At 38.3% G+C, this 24,934-nt stretch overlaps 1 protein-coding gene across 1 annotated transcript; it reads left to right on the forward strand.

Moving 5' to 3' along the window:
- The first annotated feature begins 720 nt into the window (after positions 1–720).
- LOC101526144 (GLIPR1-like protein 1) lies at positions 721–24,678 on the forward strand. Its single transcript, XM_004583046.3, has 6 exons — positions 721–1,135; positions 3,214–3,459; positions 15,513–15,613; positions 18,072–18,160; positions 24,361–24,402; positions 24,509–24,678. The coding sequence occupies exons 1-6, from the start codon at positions 962–964 to the stop codon at positions 24,589–24,591; spliced, it is 735 nt and encodes a 244-aa protein (XP_004583103.3). The 5' UTR covers positions 721–961; the 3' UTR covers positions 24,592–24,678.
- The last annotated feature ends 256 nt before the right edge of the window (positions 24,679–24,934 follow it).

The raw sequence follows: 24,934 nt of genomic DNA on the forward strand, positions 1-24,934 counted from the left end.
GTGCAGATCTGCAGTGCCCACAATCCCAGGAACCCATTTGTTGAAAGCAATTTCCGTTTACTTGCATTTATATATATATGAACGTATCTGAATACACACATGTAAATTCATGCATGTCTTTGGACCATGTACTAGGGATCTTAAGAAGTTCATGAAGAATGCATATCATGGGGGGGAATATGGATTTTAAAAATTTTGTACCAAAATAAACTTAACTTTTAATTCCAGTTTTTTACAAACCTTTTGATACATCCTGTGTGTAATGTTGAAGTAGTATATAATAACAACTCTCCATCAGCAAGTGGTAGAAAAAACATTATCTTTATTATTGACTAGAATCTTCCTTAAGATCCTTGCATTTTCTCATTTTACTCTAATTTCTACGGTGACATCAGATGACAAAGTCCTAAGTAAATCATTAAATATTTGACAAGGTAAAAGTTGAGGATCATAGTGTATCGCCAAATAGATTGCTTATTCTCACTCTTACCACTGTTCACGGATAAGAGTAATTTACTGCTACAGTTTATTGGAAACAATTTTTTTTTAAAAGTTACACACGGCTGCTGACTTCGCCAAACCAAACGACAACGCTGTGCACCGGTCTGGGTTCGCTGTCAGCATTCAATTCACCTGTGCTGCCTGTATGCTGTCATCTGCATGACGATCCCAGCGCCCTCTAGAGGACTTCCAGATCACAGCTGTAGAGAGCATTTCGGGCGCTTCCGTTTTCGCACAGCAGAGGGCGTTCTAGGGCTTTTCCTGTCACCGGGCGCTTTGCTGCCAACACATCCGGTGGTTTTTCTGTCAGAACTCGGCCGGCGGCGTGGCATCCCCGCGCTGGGCTCGAGCCTAGGCAGGAGGATGGAGCCGAGGGAGAGAGCGTGGTCCCTGGGCCGGGGAATTAGGGCTGCCGAGCCGTTACCGGTCTGCGCAGCGTGGGCAGGCTCCGCGTCCTTCCATGTCTCTGAAGAGGAACTTTGGCTGCTTGTGGGCCTTAAGTCTGTACCTGGTAACCACTGAATCTTTGACTATCCCTTCCATCAGTGACCCGCGCTTTATAGAGGAGTGCATCAGAGCCCACAACGAATGGCGAGGCAGAGTCCGGCCCCCCGCCGCCAACATGAAATACATGGTGAGGACAGACTCCCAGCTCACCTGGCATTTCTCGCCTTCATCCTGAGCTGTCTGGGCGACCCTGTTTTGAATTTGTTTGTATTTGATCAGTTAAAAACAACAACTACACAACACCTTTGGTTGGGCTGTCTCCTCCAGGGTCATGGTAGAAAGAAGGTAAAAGGGAATAACTTGCAGCTGTTTTTTGAAACGGCATGAAATCCTGATTTTTCTTTAAATATTTATTCCTCAGCTTTGTCCGTTTTAAAACATGTGTGCAATCACAACCATCAGCAATTTGTAAGATTTCTAACACCCATATTTTCCCACTAACAGGAAATTAATTTCCTTGGGGGAAATGACTAAATCTGTGCAGAAAAAAAATATATAAGATGAACCTGGAGCATTGTTAATGTCATAGGAAAAGAATAAACAAGAATGTTCTAAATAGAAATAGCTGGAAATCACAAAGGATCCTGGGGAAGACAGCAAGAAAACCCTGGAGACTGGAAAGAAATTGTATTTTCTTTAGACTCAGTGAAGAACTATGAATGCAAAATTATCTGCATAAAGTCCATTGGAGAGAAGAACAACCCTTCCCAACTCAGAAACACTCCTTTGGCTGCTTGCATATCTGGGAGAATCGTTGACAGATTAAAACACAAGCCTGCAACAGGCCAAGGAAGCTGGAGAAGTGAATGAAATCCTAGACCCTCCAACAGCTGTGGGCAGGCTCAAGTGCAGGGCTGAAATTTGGAGGGACCCCAAATGTAGCTTAGTGCTCCTGCCAGGCAGGTTTCCTTGATGGGTCTTTGGAAGAGCACCCGAGTGTTGGGACAGGGTACCTCAGGATGGGTACATCTTCCCTACCTTCAGAATGCTAAAAGGCAGAGGTTAAAGTAAACAAAATTGGGCCCAGAGCAAGGGATCTATTGACTAATCCTCCCCCTTCAAGCCTTGGCATCCCTGTTGGATGCTGGTTTATGTCCCAGGTGCTTTGCTGCACCTCCCATCCAGCTCCCTGCTTGTGGCCTGGGAAAGCAGTAGGGCATGGCCCAAAGCCTTGGGACCCTGCACCTGTGTGGGAGACCCGGAAGAAGCTCCAGGCTTTGGATTGGCTCAGCTCTGGCAGCTGCGTCCTCTAGGAGAGTGAACCAGCAGATGGAAGATCTTTCTGTCTCTCCTGCTCTCTGTAAATGCACATTTCAATAAAAATGAAATTAAAAAAAATGTTTTTAAACTGTCTATTTTAAGAAATAATCTTACTAAATTTCTTCTCAGAGATGTTTTATAGTTCAATAGTAGAGATGTTAAATATTTGTTGTCTTATGCATTCTTGATGTTCTTGAAACTGTAAATAAGAAAGTACAATTAATTTTTATATATTTTCTTATGTCTGGAAATTTTTATAATTTTGCATAATTTTGTAGTTGTATTTATATATTCCTTTCCATTTTCCATGCATCTAATTATGTCATTTGTGACTGGTGAGATACCAATTATTACACATTTTATATATGGATAGCTTATATGTGTCATAATGTGTTATATGTGTTATATGTGTTATATGTGTCATATGTGTTATAATATTAAATAGAACTAATGAGGGCAGACATCACAGTTTATTCCCTATATTGGAGATAGATTTTAATATTCTGCAGTTACATACTGATTTTTGCCTTTGAGGTTTTTGGGGGGGATATTGCTGACCAAATTAAAGAAATTTCTTTTAACTCCTTTAAGTTTCCATCTTTGATAATCAGCAAATATTCATATTTTACTTAATGATAAATATACATGACCTCATGAATTAGCAGACTTTGAAATCTGACTGATTTTGGTGACATGCATATTTATTTGTTTGAATGCCTCACATGTAAAGGACATTTGTTAGATACTGGGTATCCAAATAATACTGCCATCGAAAGGGAGTTAAGTATTTGTAAAGCAGAACTAAAAAAAAAATTGGCTATGAATATAATAAATATAACAATTGTATTTTATTAAAGTTATAAATTCAAACAAAATTTAATTGATTGCTACCAATAGAATAACTTAATTCAACATATACAAAACTCAAATTGTTTTCTCTTTCAGGTATGGGAAGAAGGTTTAGCAAAGATGGCCAGAGCTTGGGCAAACAAGTGCCAATTTAAGCATAACGCCTGTTTAAACATGCCATATGAATGCTATGAAAATTATCAATTTGTTGGCGAAAATATCTGGTTAGGTGAATCGAAAGTATTTTCACCAAGGGACGCTGTTATTGCTTGGTTTAATGAATCGAACTTTTATGATTTTGATAGTATATCATGTACTAAAGTTTGTGGCCATTACACACAGGTAAGAATTTCATATCTTACTAATTAGTCTGCATTTGTGTACCTTTCCATTGCAAGGAAAAACTTTTCAGTACTTTTTAAAAATGTCTTTGGAATTTCTGAAAATGCACCTGCTTATAGGAGATATTTCCAGTGGAACTATGAAGTGAACTTTAAAAGTCGTATTTAACTGTTTTCTTTAAAAAAATAATATTTATTTTGTTGAAAGTCACAGAAAACAGAGCTAGAGAGAGATCTCCAGCTACTGGTTCACCCTCCAGATAGTCTCAACAGCCAGCACCTGGCCAGCCAGAAAGCCTGGCAATCAGGAGCCGCTAATTCACCTGGGTCTGCCGTGTGGGTGACAGGGCCCTGCTGCGCTTCCCAAGCCATTGTCAAGCTGCTTGATTGAAGTGGAGCACCTGAGACAGGAAAGGTTCCAGGTGGTCACTTCCCGTGCTATGCCACGCTGCCAGGCCCCGCCACTGTTTACTTACATTGCTTTCAAAAGGGAATCCGTGTGATCTTTATTCCTAAGTACTGTGTGGCTTTTTCAGACTGCCTTTTTATCGTACTTTTTACATATCATATTTCTACTGATGTTTAGGACATAATAGAGTAATGCAGCACATTTATACAATGGGTAGTTATCCAATCAGCACAATTAGCACTTCAGTCTCCTCAAATAGGTTCTCTGTTTCTCAGGAACCTACTGATTCTTCTGCACTAATGATTTTGAAATGCATGATTAATGTACGCTGTAGTTACTCAATGGCCTAGAGCATAAGCACTCCCTCCTCTCCTCGCCTTTGTACCCAATACCTGCTGTATCACTGTTCTTCCCACCTTCCCGAAAGCGCCTCTGCTGGTTTCTATTAGCTACCTGTCTCTGTGATCAACATTTTAACTTTCCAAAATGGCTTTGAATAGTGGGGTTTTCTGTGTCTAGATTATTTTACCTAATATAATATATTTCAGTCCCATCCCTGTAATTGCAACTGACAAGATTTCATCCATTTTTGGTTGAACAGTGTGAAGTTGTATATATGTATGACATATTATTTATCAGTTCGTCACATGACACATCATCACCGTTTCTTGATACTGTGAACTGTGCTACATTGGACAAGGGAGTGCATAGGGCAGGGGTGACAGTGCACATCCATGTCTTACTCCAGGACTACAGGAAACACTTTCAGTTTTTCCCCTTTTAGTACAGTTGTTCCCTATGGCTTTGTCAGGTACTCGTGCAGTCTTAATTGTGATGAGATGTGCTCCTTCTACTCCTAATGTGTGGACAGTTTCCATCGTGAAAGATTATTGCGTTTATTGAATTTTTCCTGCACCACTGAGATGATCATGTGATTTTTTGTCTCATAGTGTATTGACTGCTCTTTTACAGCTGTTGATTTGCCATACTGAGCAGTCTTCGAGTCTCTGGGATTTTATTCCATCGTTTTCTGTACTGTTAGTATCTGCTTACATTGTTGAGAATTGTGCATCCATGCTTATGGAGGACATAGATCACTAATCTTTACTATGTCTGAAATTTTTATGTTTGGGTAATAATGATATTATAAAATGAGCTTGGCAAGGTTTCCTCCTTTTCGGTTGTTTGGAATAGTCTGAGAAGAGCTGATATTAGTATTTCACTAAATTTTTGTGAAATTCAATACTAAAACTTATTGAATCTCTTTCTTTGTTAAGAGACATTTTATTACAGACTCAATCTCATTTGTTGCAATTTTACATTCAGGTTTTGTCTGTTTTCATGATTCAATTTTATATATCCTGAAATTTGTCCATTCTGTCCAGTTTCCCAGTGTGTTGGCTTATAGTTCGTAACAGTTCCTAGTAATATTTCGCATTTCAGTTACATCAGCTGTAAGGAGTGACAGCCTATTTTTATTGCCACAAAAAAAAAAGATACCTGAGACAGCCTACACGTTAAAGAGACCTATTTAGGGTGTACTCTTGGAAGTTCAAGGATGTGGTGTCCACATCAACCTGTCCTGGGTAGAATTCTTGGCTGAATCACAGCACAGTGGATTGCAATGGCTGGGCCACATCTATTACCAAGTGTCCATGTTTTGAACAGGTAAGCAGAGATAAGTTGACACAGGATCAGAAATAAATTACCATCAATAAGAGAGTCCCTTAATCTCTTCAGTAACCCAAGGCCCTCCCATTTGGCTCCAGAGGACTGGTATTGTATTTCAGTGAGATAAGTTGCCAACCGCAAGACCAGCAGCCCATTTTAAGTCCCCGCTACTTCACTTCCCATACAGATTCCTGGTGTTGTGCTTTAGAAGCATCAGGAGATGACCCATGTGCTTGGGCCCCTGCCAGTCATACATTAGGCCAGCATGAATTACTTAGTTTCTGGCTGTCGACTTTGGTCTATTTCAGACTAGGCTGTGGTAACCATCTGAGAGTGAACCAATGAATGGAAGACTTCTTTTTCCCTCCCTGTTACTCTACTTTTTAATTAAAGAAATAAATCTTTTAAAAGTGGTTCTACCACTTTTTTATAAAAGATTTACTTATTTTTATTGCAAAGTGAGATATACAGAGAAGAGGAGAGACAGAGAGAAAGATCTTCCGTCTGATGATTCACTCCCCAAGTGACCACAATGGCCTGTACTGTGCCTATCCAAAGCCAGGATCCAGGAACCTCCTCCAGGTCTCCCAACGCGAGTGCAGGGTTCCAAGGCTTTAGGCCGTCCTTGACTGCTTTCCCAGGCCACAAACAGGGAGCTGGATGGGAAGTGGGGATGCTGGGATTAGAGCTGGTGCCCATGTGTGTTCAAGGCAAAGACTTCAGCTGGTAGGCCACCATGCCGGGCCCTCTGCCACTTCTTAATACCACCAATCCAGACAAAATGTTTATGAGCCACTGAGACTGACACAGCTATTTCCCAAACATAGCATAATCTATGCTTTTCGTATTTGATATGAGTTTTTAATGTTTTTTCTTAGCCTAAAATGTTGCAATTTTTTTTTCAAAATCTCAACTCCATGTTTCATTGATCCTTCATAGTTTTTTATTCCCTGTCTCTTTTAAAGTGTTATTTATTATTTTGAAGGGCAGAATTGAAGAGAGAGAAAACAATCTTCTATTTTTCTCACCAAGTAGCTGCAATGGCCATTACTTCCTCATACTGAAGCCAGGAACTAGAAGCCTCCTCCAGGTTTCCTGCATGGGAGTAAGGGGCTAGGAACCTGGGCCATCCTCCACTACTTCCCTAGGTGCACTTGTGGGGAGCTGGATTGGAAATGAAGAAGCTGAAACTTGAATTAGTGCCCATTTGAGGTGCTGGCAATCTAGATAGTGGCTTAACCCCTTGTAGCACAGCTCTGGTTTTAGTCTATCTTGTTTATTTCTACATTGATATTTATTATTTCTTTTATTCTAGTAATTTTGGGTTTGGTTTGCTCTTGCTTTCATAGTTTCTTGAGTAGCTTATAAGAAATCTTTCTCTTTTTTGGTGCAGGTACTTACTATTAGAAACAAATTCCCATACACTACATTGAGTTTACATTTTTATTAGTTTCTCTCTCTTTTTTTTTTTTTTTTTTTTTTTTTTTTTGCTTTAAGTGGATGGATAACTACTAAATTTAAAAAAACTCTACTGGCCACGCCCAAGCTGGCAGAGGTGTCAGTAGGCAAGGAGAAAGATGCAGGCACGTCTGGTCTCGCTGTCCCTGTCCCGCATCCGAGTCATCACGAAAAGCCCCCCTGAGCTGGCCAGCATTAACCAGGAGGCGTTGGTGCTCACAGCCAAGGCCACGCAGCTCTTTGTGCAGCACCTAGCCTTGTACGGCCCCAGCGGGGCCCAGGACAAGAAGGCGCTGACCTGCGGCGACCTGGCCAGCATCCCGCAGCAGTCAGACGCATTGCAGTTCCTCACACACGTCCTACCCAAGAAGATCCCGGCCAGCAAGTACCTGAAGATGCTGAGGGAGAGGCAGGAAGAGGAGGACAGAGACACGGAGGTGGGCTCCTGAGCGCTGAGTACTCACCTGGGGCGTTCAGGGACTGCAGACCGAGGTGCACAGCAGGTACCGGGCCTGAGCCTGCACCTGCACACTGGGCCTTGGGGGGCTACCCCATAGTGAGGCCAGCTTGTGCCGGCTGCGGTCCAACAGGTATTCCATGGATCTCTGCGTTTAAAGCAGTTCATGGGGTGCTGTGTGCAGGTACTAATTTTCTATGGTGAAGAAGCATCTTTTCTATGAAGGCCATGGGCACGTTTTCAGAGACAAAAAAGAGTGGAGCGGGCATAATAGCTCTAAGCAGAATTATTTTTTAAATGATTTTTTTTTATTTTTATTTCAAAAGCAGAGTTAACACAGAGAAGGAGAGACAGAGAGAGACTGACCCTCTGTGCAACGGTTCACTCCCCAAATGGCACAACGCCCAGAGCTGGGCCAGTCTGAAGCCAGGAGCTTCTTCTCCATGTGGGTCTCCCATGTGGGTTCAGGGGCCTAAGCACTTGTGCCCTCTTCCACTGACTGCCTCCCAAGGTCATCAGCAGGGAGCTAGATCAGTAGTGCAGTAGCTGAGACTTGAACCAATGCCCATATAGGATGCTGCTGCAGATGGAAGCTCAGCTTACTGCCTCACAGCGAAGGCCCCAAGTGCAATGGTTTAAGATTAGAAAACAGTGTTGTGTTCTTGTGTATAGAGAAGCTCCTTGGTTTGAGCCAGCTTTGTTTAGATACAATTTACATTCAATGAAATGTGTGCATTTTAACTGTACAGTTTGATACATTTTGAAAAATGCAGTATCGTAATTATCACTAAAATTAAAATCTAAGACATTTCTGTCGCTCCCAAATTTCTCCTACTTTTTGCAGACAATTGCCATCCCTAATCCTAATTACCAATAATAGGCTTTCTGTCACTACGTTTTTGTTCTATCAGAACTTCATATAATGGAAATCACACTGTAATGTAGCCTTCTGAGGGTAACGTATCTCTGGGTCATCCATGTTGTCCCACTTACCAAGAGTTCATTTGGTTTTCTTACCAAACCAACTATGTATATGTGATTATGTAAGCATAATTATAAAACTTTCTAGTTTGCCTATTATGATTAAAGATGGTACGAACATTTATGTAATAAAAAAAAACTAAACTCAATAACAAATCAAATGCCTTAAATTGTATAGAATTCATATACCCATAAAAATGACTAATCCTAAAACATGTACCACATCTTTTTTTATTTCTGTTTTCTTCTTTTTTTCCTGACTTATTATTTATTTCCTTTTACTAACTTCAGTTTTAATTTGTTCTTGCTTTTCCAGGTACCTGAGATGCATTTATTAGATCATTTATCTGATACCTTTCCAGTTTTTTGATGTACACATTAAATGCTGTATCCTTTTCTCTTAATTCTGCTTTTGCTGTATCCCATACATTTAATTTTCAGTCATTTCAATGAATGTTTTTATTTCTTCTGTGACCCATTTTTCCTTCAGAATGTTGTACAGTCTTCATGTATTCCTTTATTATTGTCAATTTTCAGCTTTATTACATTGTGGTCAGAAAAGATACATATGATCTCAATTGTCTTTAAATTGTTGAGACTATTTTTATAACCTAGAATGTGGCCTACATAAGAAAATGTTCTATGTCACGATGAAAAGAATATGTGTTCTGCAGCTGTAGGATGGAATGTTCTGCAGATTTCCATTATGTCCATTTGGTCTCCAGTATACATTACCTTTGTTTGCCTGTTGACCTTTTTGTCAGCTTGATCTATCTGTTGATGAAACTTGGATGATGAAGTCCTGCAGTGCAATTGTCTCGGAGCTTATGTCTCTCTTTAAATCTATTAACATTTCTTTAATAAAAATGGGTGCCTTAGTATTGTGGACACATAAATTTACTTTAGTCACATATTCATGTTGGATTCTTAGTTAATACAAAATGACCTTCTCAGTCTGTTTTAACAATTTTTGTCTTAAAGTCTTTTTTTCTGAAATGAATATAGTTATTTCTGCTCCCATTTGACTTTCACTTGCATAAGACATCTTTTTTCATTCACTCATTTTCAGTCTTTGTGTAACTTGATTTTGAGGTGTTCTTATGGGCAGCTTAGAGTTGGGTAATTTCTTTTAATTTATGCAGCTGTTCCACGTCTTTAACTGGTGAATTCAGTCCATTTATATGCAAGGTTATTATTGACATGTAATGATGTGGTGTGGTCATTTTTTCCATTAATTGTTTGTATTGTTTTGACTCTCCTTTGTTTTCTCATGCTAAGGTTTTCTTCCTTTGCCCTCTGGATACTGAGTGCCTTTCTCTGCTTCCATACGTAGCACAGGTGTCACTTGTAAGGCTAAGTGGTGACAAAATCTTTCTATTTTTGCTCATCTTGGAAAGTTTTTATTCTATCTTCATTTATCAATAAGAGCTTTCCAGGGTAAAATATTCTGGACTGACAGGTTTTTTTTTTTCTTTCCTGTTAGAACCTGCACCGTATCTTATTATTCTCTCCTGACTTCTAGTGTTTCTGCTGAGAAATCTGTGGGCAACCAACCACAGAGATTCTTTAAAAGGAACCTCGTAATTTTTTCTTGCAACTTTCATGATTTTCTCTTTCATGTTTAACTTTTGAATGTTTCACTAAAATGTACTGTAGTGAGACCCTTTCTGATCATGCCTAGTTGGAGTTCTATGTATTGTCTATATTTGGATGTCAATATCTTTCTCCAAATTTGGGGATATGTATGCTATTATTTCATTGAATAGGTTCATAAGACTCTTCTTGTTTTTCACTGCTTCAGGAACTTCTGAGACCTGTATCGTTGGCCATTTAATAGTATTCCATAGACCACATACACAGTTTTCATATATTCTATTTTTTGTCTTTTGTTGATCTATCCTTTGATTTATGTGAGATATTTCAAAAGATGGGTCTTCTAAATCAGATATTTTCTCTTCTGCCTCATCTATTCTGCAGGTAAGCCTTTCTACTTGATTTTTATTTGATTTACTGAGTACTTCTTTTCTAATATTGGTTTGATTCTTAAATCTCTTCACTGAATTTCTCAACCATGTCATGTGCTTCTTTCTGAATATCATTGAACTACTTCTCTGTAGTTTTAAGTAAGCTATGATCAAGGTTTGAATTATTTTCTAGATATTTTATAAATATCCCCTTCTTCATAATCCAGTATTTTTGAGGCATTATTATTATGTTTCTTTACTGGGGTTATACTATCTTCCTTGCATATGTTTCTTGTGCTTTCTCACTGTATTTTTGTGTTTGGGGGGCTGCCCTGGTCATTTTTGGAGGGTAGCATTTTTGATTGTGTTCTTATATCTGGAGAAGTGCTCTGGGGCATTGATGTGCCCTGTCATCCTTCCACTTAGATTCTGTGCTGTGGTCTCCCTGTGCTTGCTTATGCTGTAGATAATTTAACTACAGCAGGGATCCAGGCTACTCCTTTGTTTCAGTGTGGTTATTAAGTTTCTTCTTTCTTTTTTTTTTCTGTCTAAATATCTTTATTTGAAAAGGAAGAGTTGAGAGAGAGAGAGAGAGAGAGGAAGAATCAGAGATCTTCCATCCATTGAGTTACTCGCCAAATGGCTGCAATAGCCAGAGCTGGGCCAGGATAAAATGAGCAGCCTAGAGGCTCTTATGGGTCTACCATGTGCGTGCAGGTGCCCAAGGACATTAGCCATTTTTCGTTGCTTTCCCAGGAACATTATCAGGGAGCTAAATCAGAAGAGAAGCAGCCAGGATTCAGTCAGTACCATGTGAGAAGCTGTATGTATTTTGTTACTTATTTACACACATATACATATATATACCTTTAAGGTATATATATGTATATGTGTGTATATATGCATATGTATATATGTATATATGAAGAAGAGAGAGCCCCCTTTCACCAATTCACTCTCTAAATACCTGCAGCAGCCAGAGCCAAGCACCATGAACTCAGTGGAGGTCTCTCGTGTGGGTGATTACTATCCAAGTATTTCACCTGCTAACTCCAAATGGTGGGAAGCTGGAGTGGGCAGCCAAAGCTGAGAACAGAAAGTACACACTGCCGGATGGGACACAGACATCCTAACAGTGAGGCCAAATGGCCAGCCCCAGCGGTTATTATTAACCTTTACTTTTAATATTAAAATATTTAATCTGCTAATGGTATTTGATTACATTTTATTTTTAAATATGACATTTTACATCTCTAGAATTAAATTTGTCTTCTTTATATCTTCAGTTAAACACCTAATCTGTTTGATCTGTCTAGCTTTTTGATCATATGTGATATAGTTGTGTTCCTTACTGGTTCTAGCATCTAGGTTATCTCAATATCACTTTCAGTGAGGGTGATCAAATTCTGCTTCTGTTCATAGTATTTAAATTTTATTGTTTTACTAATAGTGTAATTTGGCCTTATTGTTTGCTGGGGGGTCTTATATACTTATAAATGTTCTTTTGGTATCCTCTTGGGATTGGAGAATTCCATTTTCTGGAATTTATCGGATTCTTTTGGTCCCAGTCTTATAAGCATGTTAAGTGGAATAAGTGATGTTGGGGGCTAATTATCACTCACTGTTGAGGCAAGGGTCTTCTGCATGTTTTCCCTCATGCCCTGAGAATGCTGGATAGTGAGGATGGGTCCTATTCCTGGTCGCTGTAGCTTTGTGGTCACTTTGCATGATGAGCACCCTCTGCAGAGCTCTGCGTCCGTACCACTGCACAGCTTTCATGTGTGCCCTCTGGACTTGGTTCTTCCTGGGCTCTCCAGATTTGCAATTCATACTCTCATATGGGATCCATCAAACTTTGTCTATTTTTTCCTTCTATTAAGCATAACATGAAACTCTGCCAAGGAAATAAGCTGGAAGAATTTCATAGCTCCTATCTTTTTTTTTTATAAAGATTTATTTTATTCTTATTTAAAAGTCAGAGTTACAGAGAGAAAGGAGAGAGATAGAGACAGAGATGTTCCATATTGTTTCACTCCCTAAGTGACCACAGTAATTGAATGGGCCTATCTGAAACTAGCAACTTCTTCCAGTTCTCCCATGTGGGTACAGGGACTCAAAAACCTTGGGCCATCTTCTGTAGCTTTCCAGGCTATAAGCAGGGAGCTGAAGTAGAAGTGTAGCACCCGGGACTTGAACTGGTGATCATATGAGATGTTGGTGCTGCGGACAGCAGTTTGTCTACTATGCCATGGCGTCATCCCCAGAAATTTGCTTTTTAGAAATTTGTTATTATTATATTTCATGATGCAGTTTTGTAGGTGTAGGGGTTCCTCCTACCCTCATCCCTTCTTCCCTCCCCATATTCCCTCCCCACCATTTCCCCCGTATTATCACAGCAGTATAGTCATTTAGTGAAGGGTACAATTTTATGTAAGTGTTTTGGGGCATTGTAAGTAGGCAAAGGTAGAACATCTAGTATCATAGTGTCAAGATATATTTAACTGACTCATTGGGAGTCCTCCTTTCATTCAGGATTAGGGACAGACCGCATACTGAAACATATCTTCACTTTCTGTCATGCTAGTTTCCATTATACAGTTAATCTATGAGAATATATGTATGTATTTGATGCCCTGTATTTCCATTTATTTTGTATTTTGCATAAATGTTGCCTTATATGTTGTTGCCTTATATGATGACTTATTTCACTGAGCATAAAGGTCTGCAATTGAGATCATTTTGTCGCTAATGATAAATTTTCATTTTTACTGGCTATATAATGTTCCTTTGAGTAGGTATACCACAGTTTTTTAATCCAATTTTCTGCTGATGGGCATCTGGGTTGCCAACATGTGTTCACTGTTGTGAATTGTGCTGCTATAAATATAGGGTTGGAGATTTCTTTGTCATTTGCAGATTTCACTTTATTTGAATGTATTCCTAGGAGAGGTAGGTTGAATGATGGATTAATATTCAGCTGTCTCTGCACTCTCCATCCTGACTTCCACAGTGGCTGCACTAATCTACACTTGCACCAATGGTGAATTAGGGTACCTGTACATCGTCACTAGCACTTGTTAGTTGCTTTCTGTATGTAAGCCATTCTCAATGGAATTAGGTGGAACCACAATGTGATTGCTATTTGTTTTTTCCTAATAGCAAGGGAGCCTGAGCATTTTTTCATATGTCTAATAGCCATCCGTTGTTGTGTTGTTTTTTTTTAAGTTTCAGAGTTTCACTTTTTGACATGCTTAAATCCTGGACATGGCACCAAACTTCTCTGATGTCCTCTGTGTACTCTGTTCAATGACAGAATCCTTTGAGGCCAGATACCACCAAGACTCTAGGGTAAAGGTTTTTGTTGCAGAATATGGTTTAATTCCTGCTGGGAAAATGGAAAGAATGAAATGTCAGGTTCCCTGATGACAGCAGAATACAGAATCCCTAAAATGGCATCAAGGCCGAATCACAGTTAGCTTGCTTGTTCTGTTTGCATTTTAAGCAAAATGAGAAAAAAAATTCTTAGAGTATCATCACTAATAGATACATTAAATTTATAACCAGTGTTCACACTAATGTAGCATCTGGTTCTTTCAATGATAATATATATTTTGAATGTATACATAGTCAATATTTATTTTCACTATTTCTAAAGCTAAAAAAGAAATGCCATTTTAAGTACATTGAACAATAAAATTTTAGGGTGCGGTTAATTACCCATTGTCCAATTTTAAACATGATTTCTTGAAAATACATGTACTTGCAATGGTTTAGTAACTTGCTTAAACATTGAAAAGGAAAAGGATCTGTTACTTGCCTAGTTTAATGTCATTGAATAGGAAACTAATCCAGAACTAGTTTGCCTGCCATACAATTTTTAGTTCACTGTGTTTTATTGCACTGTGCTATCTCTCAGGTACATAAAGAGCCTTGGAAATACAGTTGTTGAAATTACTGACATTAGCTATATAAAAATAAGAGAAACAAGTAATTAATATTGTTTGTGAAATAGGCTAGTACGATTTGTTACTAAAATTTTCAAATACATGAACTCAGACAAATCATGTGTGATGTCAAAATATATTCTACATCAATGCTCTGAATTATTTAGTTTTCCAAATACTGTCTATTGTTGTTTTCCTTCTTATTCACATGGAGAATGTTGAATAATTTCATTCTCTCAGTGTCACAAAGAACTGGTAATTCTCTTCACTTCTTTATCCCCAACAGTGAGGACTCTCTATGCCAATCCTTTTCAATACTTCTGCTATCCTTTGCAACTAAAAGGGAAAAAAGCTAACTTAACATCCTTATGGAATGCAGTGTCTTCCATTAACTCTTTAATCAATACTGTCACTTATGACTTGTCTTGTCTAAAACCAAACAATTCTAAATTAGTGACCAGAGTGATTCTAAGGGAAAAAAATACAATTGAGTTATCACTTTAATTGATGATCTTATGTAAAAATAGTTTGTATGCCACACTCATGGAAGAAGTGAAATATGTATTTCCTGGGCTCTGGTATCATGGTTCGATAGGAAAAACCACTGCTTGTGATGCCAGCATTGCACATTGGCCCTCATTTATATCCGGCTGTTCCTCTTCTGATCCCTGCCATTGGCCTTGGGAAGCAGAGAAAAGTACAGCAAAGTGCTAGGGCCCCTTTCACCTATGTGGGAGACATAGTTACAGTTCTGGCCTCTGCACTCAGTGTGGCACGTTCTGGCCTCTGCTGCCATCTGGGGAGTGAACTAGTGGACAGAAAATCTCTGCTTCTCACTCTCTTATTGTTAGTGTGACATTCAAATAAACTAAAAAAATTTAAAATGTATATATTTCCAAAATCACATGGAAGAAATTACGGTTTGGGCTATATACAGTATTCTTTTCAGTTTTTTGAGAATTAGGAATGATAGAAAAAAAGTAGCCCTTATATAATAACCTTCCCTAAACAGTCATTTAATGCTAAATACTAGAAATTAGAAGAACTATACCCTGAATGCTGATGTATATTCTTTTTTTTTGCAGTCTGACAAATTATGTCAAATTTCCATAATGTGGTGTTTGTATAGAATTTCTTGCATGTTTTATTTTAAATTTTCTTTCTTTACAGGTAGTTTGGGCCAGTTCACATAAAGTTGGTTGTGCAGTTAAAATTTGCCCTAACCTTGGAAAAGGTCCTACTGCAATATTTGTCTGTAACTATGGACCTGCGTAAGTTATTTTGCCATTATATATTAGTAACATATAATATTTATTTATTTGTTTGTTTATTATTTTTGACACATTGTCCAGAAAAAAATGTGTGGAAAATTCATTTGTAAATGAAATGGACTTAGAATAACTAAAACAGGCACTGGTGTAGTAGCTCAACAGGCTAATCTGCCTTGCAGTGCCAGCATCCCATACAGGCACCAGTTCTAGTCCCAGCTGCTCAACTTCCTATCCCACTCCCTGCTTGTGGCCTAGGAGGGCAGTGGAGGATGCCCCAGAGTCTTGGGAACCTGCATGGACGCAGGAGGCCCAAAGGATTCTCTGGTTTCTGACTTCAGATGGCTCATTTCTGGCTATTGTGGCCATTTGGGGGGTGAAGCAGTGGATGGAAGATCTTTCTGTATCGCCTTCTTTCTTTAAATCTGCCTTCCCAATAAAAAAATAAATGAAATCAGAATAACTAAAATAACTTGAAAACAATGTGAAGGGTTAGTTCTTTTGTCTTCCGGAATGACTAAAATCATAATAATGTAGGACTGCTATAAAGTTAAACAAGCCAGTGAGACGCCCATATGGGATCCCGGGGCATTCCTTGAAGAATATCTCATATTTATGGTCCCGGCAGCGTGGCCTAGCAGCTAAAGTCCTCACCTTGAACACCCCGGGATCCCATATGGGTGCCGGTTCTAATCCCGTCAGCTCCACTTCCCATCCAGCTCCCTGCTCGTGGCCTGGGAAAGCAGTCGAGGACGGCCCAAGGCTTTGGGACCCTGCACCCACGTGGGAGACCTGGAAGAGGTTCCAGGTTCCTGGCTTCGGATCGGCACAGCACCGGCCCGTTGTAGCTCACTTGGGGAGTGAATCATCGGACGGAAGATCTTCCCCTCTGTCTCTCCTCCTCTGTATATCTGACTTTGTAATAAAAATAAATCTTTAAAAAAATAGAATCCAATAATAAACCCACACACAATTGAGTACAATTATTCAACTGATTTTTTTCACAAATGCACTAAGGCAACGCAGTGTGGAAGAAATGGTGTTTTTCAACAAATTGTGCTGGAACTGTTAGTCATCCACACTAGAGAAAAATAGCACAGATCACAAATCTTAATGTAGAGTCTAAATGTATGTTTTCAAAGAAAGCATAAACAAAAACATATGTGACCTTTATACAGTCACAACTACTATAACTAAGGCACAATTCATAAAAGCAGATGATAAACAAGATGTCCTTAAAATTAAAAATGACTTATTCAGAGAAACTGATGAAAAGAATGGAAAGACAATCCAGTCTCAGAATGTAAAACATACCAACTAACGGTCTGTTATTGAAAGACTATGACAACTCAGCATTTAGAAAACTTAAAATTTAGGTTTTTCATGTTTATTTCCCTTAAAAGACAAATAAACAGAGATAAACTGCTATGTCTGCTGTATTGAATGGCAGGAACACAAATAGGTCAACCATTGCCTGCTATGTACCAGGGTGGGCAGTGGCAGGAAGCTAGAATCAGAGTCAGAATTCAAACCCAGGCACCCTGAGAGGAGTGATGGATATGCAAAGCAACGTCTTAACTGCTGCGCTAAAAACCTTCTCGCCAATTCAAAACAGTGGACAAAAGAATAACAAGATGTGGATGTGCCAAGCAATCTTTGGGAAAATATTCAACACAATGAGTCATTAGGAAAATACAAATTGCAACCACAACAGAGACTGACCACTCCAGTTGCTGAAACACTCATTCACTGCACATGCATGTCCATGTCAGGGCTTATGGTCATAGCAACTATTTGGGGGTAGTCCAAAGCTTGGGCAACTCAAGTGTTCATTAATGGATTTAAGAATAAAGAATCAAAAATAGTCTATTCCCTAACAGAAAATTACTAATAGTAACAGGGTACTTTAAAACGTTCAGAGAGTGAAGTTCTACAAACATTCAGAAATGCCTTTAGATGTTTTCTTCACACAATCTAGGAAAATCACACTTTTACACAGCCCTCTCCAGATACAGCTCATAACAGAATTATTGAACTATACAGGATTATATTATTGAAAAGCACACTTGTTGGCTGTCAAATCTTTTTGCTACATAATCAAATAGAAACCGATAATAATTATTGTATTGTCCTCTTCTATTGCACTTTCAAAAGCAAAAAACAGACATTTTAATTAGCAATTTAAGTTTCACCTATCCAATTTACAAAATGAGGTATAAGCATAGTGGCAATGACAAAAGTTTCACTATACTCAGTAATTACATTTATTAAGTTTACATTTATCTTGTTTGATAACTGCCATGTGATTTAGGGATACTCTATGAATAACAATGTTAACAGTTCCTTTGAACAAAAGAGATAAGTATAAAATAGAAACCACACTTTTTGCTGCTTTTTTCCTAATGTTCATGACCAGACAACTTTCCTAAAAATGAACTAATCTGTGTTTCTCGTTTTATAGAGGAAATTATCCAAATCAACACCCCTACAAAAAAGGAACCTCCTGTTCTCAGTGTTCAGAAAGAGAGAGATGCATAAAGAAGCTCTGTCGTAAGCAAATAATAACCATCATCATCTTCTCCTTAAGAAATAAAGTGACCATGAATTCATTCCATTCCATGTTATCATCTTTTGACCTTCAAAGGTTCTTCAAGGGTAGATGTACACTTTCTTGGAGAAAACAGCAAAAAATTGTGATTTAGGAAATGACCATTTATGCAGTACTGTGAAAGAAGATAAACACAAGAAAATAATGCATTTGAAATTATTTCCTCTGTATAATGCACCAAATCAGGCAGAATCAATTTATTTACAGTCATGGCAGTAGTGCCTTTGAAGAGGAAAGAGGAAGTGTTAACAGGAAGATGACACAAAAAATGACTTTCTGCTTCTGTCCTGTGGTTGGCTAGATGTGTTCTCTTTGTCCTAATTTGTTATTCTTACAATAAAGGGACATGAATTTTTCCTTATATTCATATTCAATGTTTTACTTATATTAAAATTTAACTAGAAGTGTAGCCCCTCTAATATCAAGCTTAATTCTAAGAAATTCTAAAGTGAACTTATTACTTACTTTGTTTTCTAGACAGAGGGAAAAAAATATAACAATGATACATCCATTGCTTTCCTTCCTCCTTCCTCCCAGGATCCAACCCGCTGAAACCCCTGAAAGTGCCTGCTGCTTCTCTGCCTTTACTTCAAATTATTATGCGCGCACACACACACACACACACACACACACACACACACACAACTGAATAATTCCTTTTCTAAAATCCCAGTTGCTTCCAGTTACAATGAATTGAAAATCTGATTGGAAACCCATGTGGCCAACCTGGCTCACACCTCCTCTCTCCTGTTATTTTTTGTTTGTTTTTATTTTCTTTTGGAACACTAGGCTCCATTATCACCATCCTTCTATATTCCATATTCTTTCTTTTTTTTTAAATCTATTTTATTGTATTGTTGTTGACAATCTTTACATAGTTAATTACAATTAAAGGAAAAAGAAGAAGAAAAAAAAGAAAAAAAAGGTTCAGGGGGATAGGGAAGTGGGTAATGCTATTATGTCAATATTGTTTCCATCATGTATCTGAGGTAAAGGGGGATATTGAGGGAGAAGCCCCACCCGTTTTCCCGCCCACCCCAAGTCCCGGATGTGGGGCATGCTCTGAGATATGTGCTCAAGTGGTGTTAATAGTTCTCCAGTTATGAATCGCTGCCAGTTTCACTCAATGAGGTCGTCCACTGATTGATATGGTCCATCATAAAGTCTCCGTTTGCCCCATATTCTTTCTAAGCCTCCAACCTCTAGATCATCTGGAAGTCTGTTTCTGGTTTTGTTTTGATGTTGCCTCTTAGTTTTGTAACTAATGCTGGATTTCCTGATGTGAGGAATTATTTGTAAGAAAGTCATCCACATTCCCTCCAGTAACACCTGTCACCTCCTATTTCCTGCTCCTCCCCCCAGCCAGGAGGGACTTTCTTGCCCCCCTTGAATCAAACTTGGTGCATTGAGACTCCCAGCATGTCAAGAACTCTGTGATCTGCTGGAAAAACAGCTTTGAGAGGAGGAATTATCCTGATGTTTGAACCCCAGCTGAGCTGCAGGTAAATGCAGCCAGGTTGCCCTACTCTCTTGATCCTACATACAGTGAAGGAATCACCCATCAGAGACAGCCATTCTGGATTAGGGAGGGAAATAATGAATTGTTTTGATTATAAACTCAGTTTTGGAGATGTTTGTATCACAACAGTAGATCATGGAAACAATCGCTACATTTAAAAAACTTTTACTGTGCACTTTTAGAGAAAAGTGAAAATTTCTAATTTTTCCTGTGCCAAGTGGATAGAATCACCTTAAAGCAAACACAGGGTACTTATGGCTAGAATAGACGTTTTGGAAAGCTTAGTTGAGCCCTACTGTTCTTACATAAAGTTTGTAGACTTCCCCGGCTTTCCTGGGAGAGCCTGGTATGCTCCCAGGTAGCCCTTCCCTGTTGAGTCTCAGTCCCAATCCTAATTGCCTTACCCTGTGAAATTGCTGGAAACTTTTGCTTCTGGAGTCTTGCAGCCTAGGTTTTTAGCCTTCTTCTCTGCACAGTTTCAAAATTCATCAAACATCTTAAGCTCAAAGCCCACTTCTTCCTCCCTCCTGGTTCTTGACCCCTTATCTCACTAACGTAGTCTCTGAAGACCTACAAGGCCACCAAAAGTGGTCGTAAATCCTCCACTTCTCCCAAATCAGCTTTCACTGGGTCACAGCTCAGGTGTTCATTAGACCTGACCCACAGGCAAAGCAGCTTTGTCACACTAGCTGACCTCTCTCCAGGGATCTTCTCCCCCGGGTAGACCCCGGCCAGACCTGCTCACTACTACAAACTCTGATGCCCCTGAACAAGACTTAGTGGTTCTGCATTAGAATTTTCTGGTTGTGCTCCAGAAGCGTTTTCTTCTGTTTCAAATTAATTCATCCAAGACGTTTAAGGATTATCAGTACCACACAGCCTCTAAAGACAAAGTGAGCTTTCATGCTGAAGTGCGTATGTCTTCCTAACTTGTTCTTTTTCTTTCTTTTTCACTTTTAATAAAGATTTTTAAATTTTTATTGGAAAGGTAGATTTACAGTGAGAAGGATATACAAACATAAAGATCTTCCATCCACTGATTCACTACCCAAGTGGCCGCAACAGCCGGAGCACAGCCTGAGCTGAGCCAATCCGAAGCCAGGAACTAGGAGCTTCTTCTAGGTTTCCCACGTGGGTGCAGGGTCCCAAGGCTTTGGGCCATCCTCTACTGCTTTCCCAGGCCACAAGCAGGGAGCTGGAAGGGAAGTGGAGTAGCTGGGACACAAACAGGCGCCCATATGAGACAGTACATACAAGGTGAGGATTTCACCACTCACTAGGCCCGTTCTTTTTCTTTCTTTAGAAACACATTTGCTTATTTTTATTTGAAAGGCAGATTTTTACAGAGAAGGAAAAACATCCACTGGTACACTCCCCAATGACCACAATGGCTAGAACTGAGCTGATACAGAGCTGGGGGCCAGGAGCTTTTCCAGGTCTCCCACTTGGGTACAGGGTCCCAAAGCTTTGGTCCAACCTCTAATATTTTCCCAGGTCATTAGAAGGAGCTGGATTGTAATAGTAGCAGCTGGGATGTGAACTGACACCTATATGAAATGCTGGCACTTGAAGGTTGAAAGATTAGCATGCTATATCACTGTGCCAATCACAACTACATCAATCCAAAACTATTTGGCTAATCTTGCCCTTTGGTATTATACACTAATGTAAGGAAAAGTGTCTTAATTCCACAAATTACCTGATTGGAATTTTGGTTCGGATAATATTGAATTTAGAGCTAAATTTGTGAAGAATTAATATTTTGACATTTAATGTTTACAACAATAAAATGGTTTATTTAGGTCTTTTGAATTGTTTTACACACATTGAAATTTTCGTGGTAGAGACCCTGGACAGGAGATTTCTTGGTGACTTGTATTTGTTGTTCTTATAAATGTTACAAGTTGCATTTAGTAATTTTGCTGATTTATTGAAATGTTAATGCTTTGTTAGTCTCCTCCCCATGAAATCTTACCATACTCTCATCTTATTTCTAATAATTTATTAATTTTCTGTAATACAATTATGGTATTTGCAATAAATAACTGCAGGTTTTGCTATTTCTTCTAATCTTTATACATGTCGTTTATTTGCTTCTTTTGAAAATTGACAGTTATAAAGTACAAAGTTGAGCATAAGCTATGATAGTAGATATTCTCCTCTCTCACTTTAAAAGCCATGTTACATTACACAGATTTGATGTAGATTGTTTTAAATTAGTCCTTGCTACCAAGACATAAATTTATTATCTTTTCCTTATTTTGTTAATAATTTTTAACGTGAATAAACGTTTACATTTATATTTTTTCTGTACCTCTTCAACTGTTCAATATTTTTTTGCCTTTAATATGTCAGTGTTTCAAACTGCATCAAAAGTTTTCTAATGCAACTCAGTTACATGTAAAATTTCAAGATATTGAGAGTCAAGTAATGGCCCTATAACAGCAGACCATTCTTCCACTCGTGTGTTAAATACAACTTGGTCTTATGGCTTCCTTAGTAGACTTTTCATTTATAATCTTGGAATTTAATTTTAGAATTCTTACTGACCTATAATTTTGCTTCTTAGCATCTCCATATGGTAGTGTGAATTTAAGGTTGTGGTAGCTTTATGAAAGAAGGTGGAAGTTGGGAATACTGCTTCTTTTAATATTTGGTTGTGGGTGGTGCAAAACTCTGCCTATTTTGGTTTTGAATGTTTAGGAGACCTTCTCTATAAGTCTGTTCTATTCTGGTCTGTAGGAGTATTTGTGTGTGTGTGTGTGTGTGTGTGTGTGTGTGTGTACCCACATATACTATGTGCTTGCTTAACTAAATTAATTGCTGATTTAATTTAATTACTGATTATGTCAGCTTCAGATTTAGGAAAAACCTTAGTGTAGCAAATCAGAATGCAGAGTCTTTAACCTTTCAAGGAAAATGAATTTATTATGGAGCAGGGCAGCAAATACCTTGCAGAACAGCACACCACGAGGAAGGAAAAACAGGGTTTTTATAGTTAAAGTGAATATACATTAAATCATGCTATGTGCACAACAGCACTGAGGTCACTGGTAGCAGTCTGTTAATTCTAAAAGCAATAACATCTTGGCAGACAAAGCGAAAGCTACCAAGGTCAGCATGCCCTCAAACAGACAATAACATTAAACAGGCCAGAAGCTCTCAGCCTTCCAAGAGTCTCACCCAAACTGGCAGAGTTTTGCAGAGTTCATGGTTGGTCCTATCATCATTGTCTGTTTTAGCTGATCCAAATCACCTTAGTAAAATTTCTTATATAAACAAGTGTTAATGAAATTATTTTATAACTTTATCTCTGCTGTGGCTGTAGCTACATTCCGTTTGATTTCTAAAATTTTTGATTTTTGCTTTTTTCTTGATCATCTTTATCTATATCTTTATACATCTATTTCCTTACGTATGTAGATGCATATATGTGTGTGTATATTTTGGTTGGATCACTTCCTTTTCTAGACATCAGAGACATAGCTAGGCCTTGGGGCGAAATGAGCTAATTCAGGAGAAGTCTAAGGAGGATCAAACATGAAAAGCCAAAGTGCTTTGAGCCTCAAATAATAGAAATTTAAAGTTAATAAAATTATCAATTACTTACTAATAAGCAAATTAATAAATACTGCCATATTTTTGCTATTATTAACATTATATTCCTCATCATTTTCTATCATCAGATCTATTTTTCATGAAACTTCCCATTCTTTAATCATTTTTATTCACTTTATTTATTCCATTTTAAAAGTGATGATATCATCTTTGCTGCAATGAAAGGAACTTAATTTTTTCCTGACAGTCATTCTATTCAAAGCCTACATCATGTACATCCAGTACAAAATAATATATGTCCATATATCTATGTATATATATAGATATAAATGAAATAAGAAAATACATTTCTAACAAAGCAGAGGATCCTATTGCAGTGGTGAAAAGGGAGGAAAAAAATCTGTGGGAAAAACATGGGGCAGGGCCAGTCATATGGCACCATGGATTAAGCCCTTGCCTGCAATGCCTACATCCCATATGGGCACTGGTTTGTGCCTGGGCTGCTCTGCCTCTGACAGAGCTCCCTGATAATGTACCTGTGAAAGCAGCAGCAGATGGCCCAGGGCTCCTGAAACCCAAGGGGGAGACCTGGAAAAAGCTCCTAGCTCCTGACTTACAACTGGCTCAGTACTGCTTGTTGTAGTCATTTACCTAACAAACAGCAGATGAAAACTCTCTTTGTCTTTCCTTTTTTCTCTCTACAACTCTGTTTTCAAATAAATAAATGAATCTTCAAAAGTTAAAAAAGAAAATTTAGAACAAGGACCACTAAAGAAATCCACATCGGGGAATTAGACTTTTTTTCAGAGGAGTGAATTGGGCATGGTGGAGTGCCAAAAATAAATTGCTGCTTCGTAGTTTTGCTTGTTTTAGACCTCTATGCCTTGGACACAAGAAACTTACTAGAAACGTTTGTTAACATCGATGGGTGGCATCATGAGGATTGCTAGTAACATGCTTTCATGTTCTTAAGTTAAAAGGTCAAACACATTTTCCTAAATTACTTGTCATTTTCTAAAACTTAACGTTTCTTATTTTGTAATATTAACTATTTTTGTTCTTTAGAAATACCACAAATCGTGCCTGACCGTGTCAATGTGAATTTAGGTATGTATTGACATATTTCAGCATTGATTTTACTAATTGCTCCCCTGTAAGTTACACTGAGTGCTAATTGTTGTGTTTGGTTTTTTTTTTTTGACATATAATCCAGATGAAAATCCAAGGGGTGGAGCATCACAGGAAGCAGCATGTAACCTACTGAGCCTTGGCATGCTTCTTCACAGAATGATTTAACATGACAAGAAAGGAACAATTCACAACTAAATATCACTCAAGAGCAATTTAATTATCTATTAAATATTCTATACTCTTGTATCTATACATTTTTGTTCCAAAAGATACGTGTAGGGGATGGTTAAATACTGAAGTCTTACATTTTTTTCCCTTAACCACAATTGTTTATAAAGTATATATATATATATATATATATATATCCCATTATCTAATTTTCTAATATGAATGTCATTTTAGATTTAAAGAACAAAATCTGTTTCAGTGATTACTTTTCTTAACTGGTAATAGTTTCCTTTAAGTATCATTCAGAAACAAAATGTTATTGAGGTAAGTTTAGAGAGTG

The sequence above is a fragment of the Ochotona princeps genome, chromosome 15 (assembly GCF_030435755.1).
Source record: "Ochotona princeps isolate mOchPri1 chromosome 15, mOchPri1.hap1, whole genome shotgun sequence".
Classification (NCBI taxonomy): domain Eukaryota; kingdom Metazoa; phylum Chordata; class Mammalia; order Lagomorpha; family Ochotonidae; genus Ochotona; species Ochotona princeps.

Coding starts and splice junctions, on each gene's coding strand:
- LOC101526144 (XM_004583046.3), top strand. CDS start 962: ATGTCTCTGAAGAGGAACTTTGGCTGCTTGTGGGCCTTAAGTCTGTAC. Junction 15,614..18,071: donor GTCTGTAACTATGGACCTGC/GTAAGTTATTTT, acceptor CTCGTTTTATAG/AGGAAATTATCCAAATCAAC. Junction 24,403..24,508: donor CCGTGTCAATGTGAATTTAG/GTATGTATTGAC, acceptor CATATAATCCAG/ATGAAAATCCAAGGGGTGGA.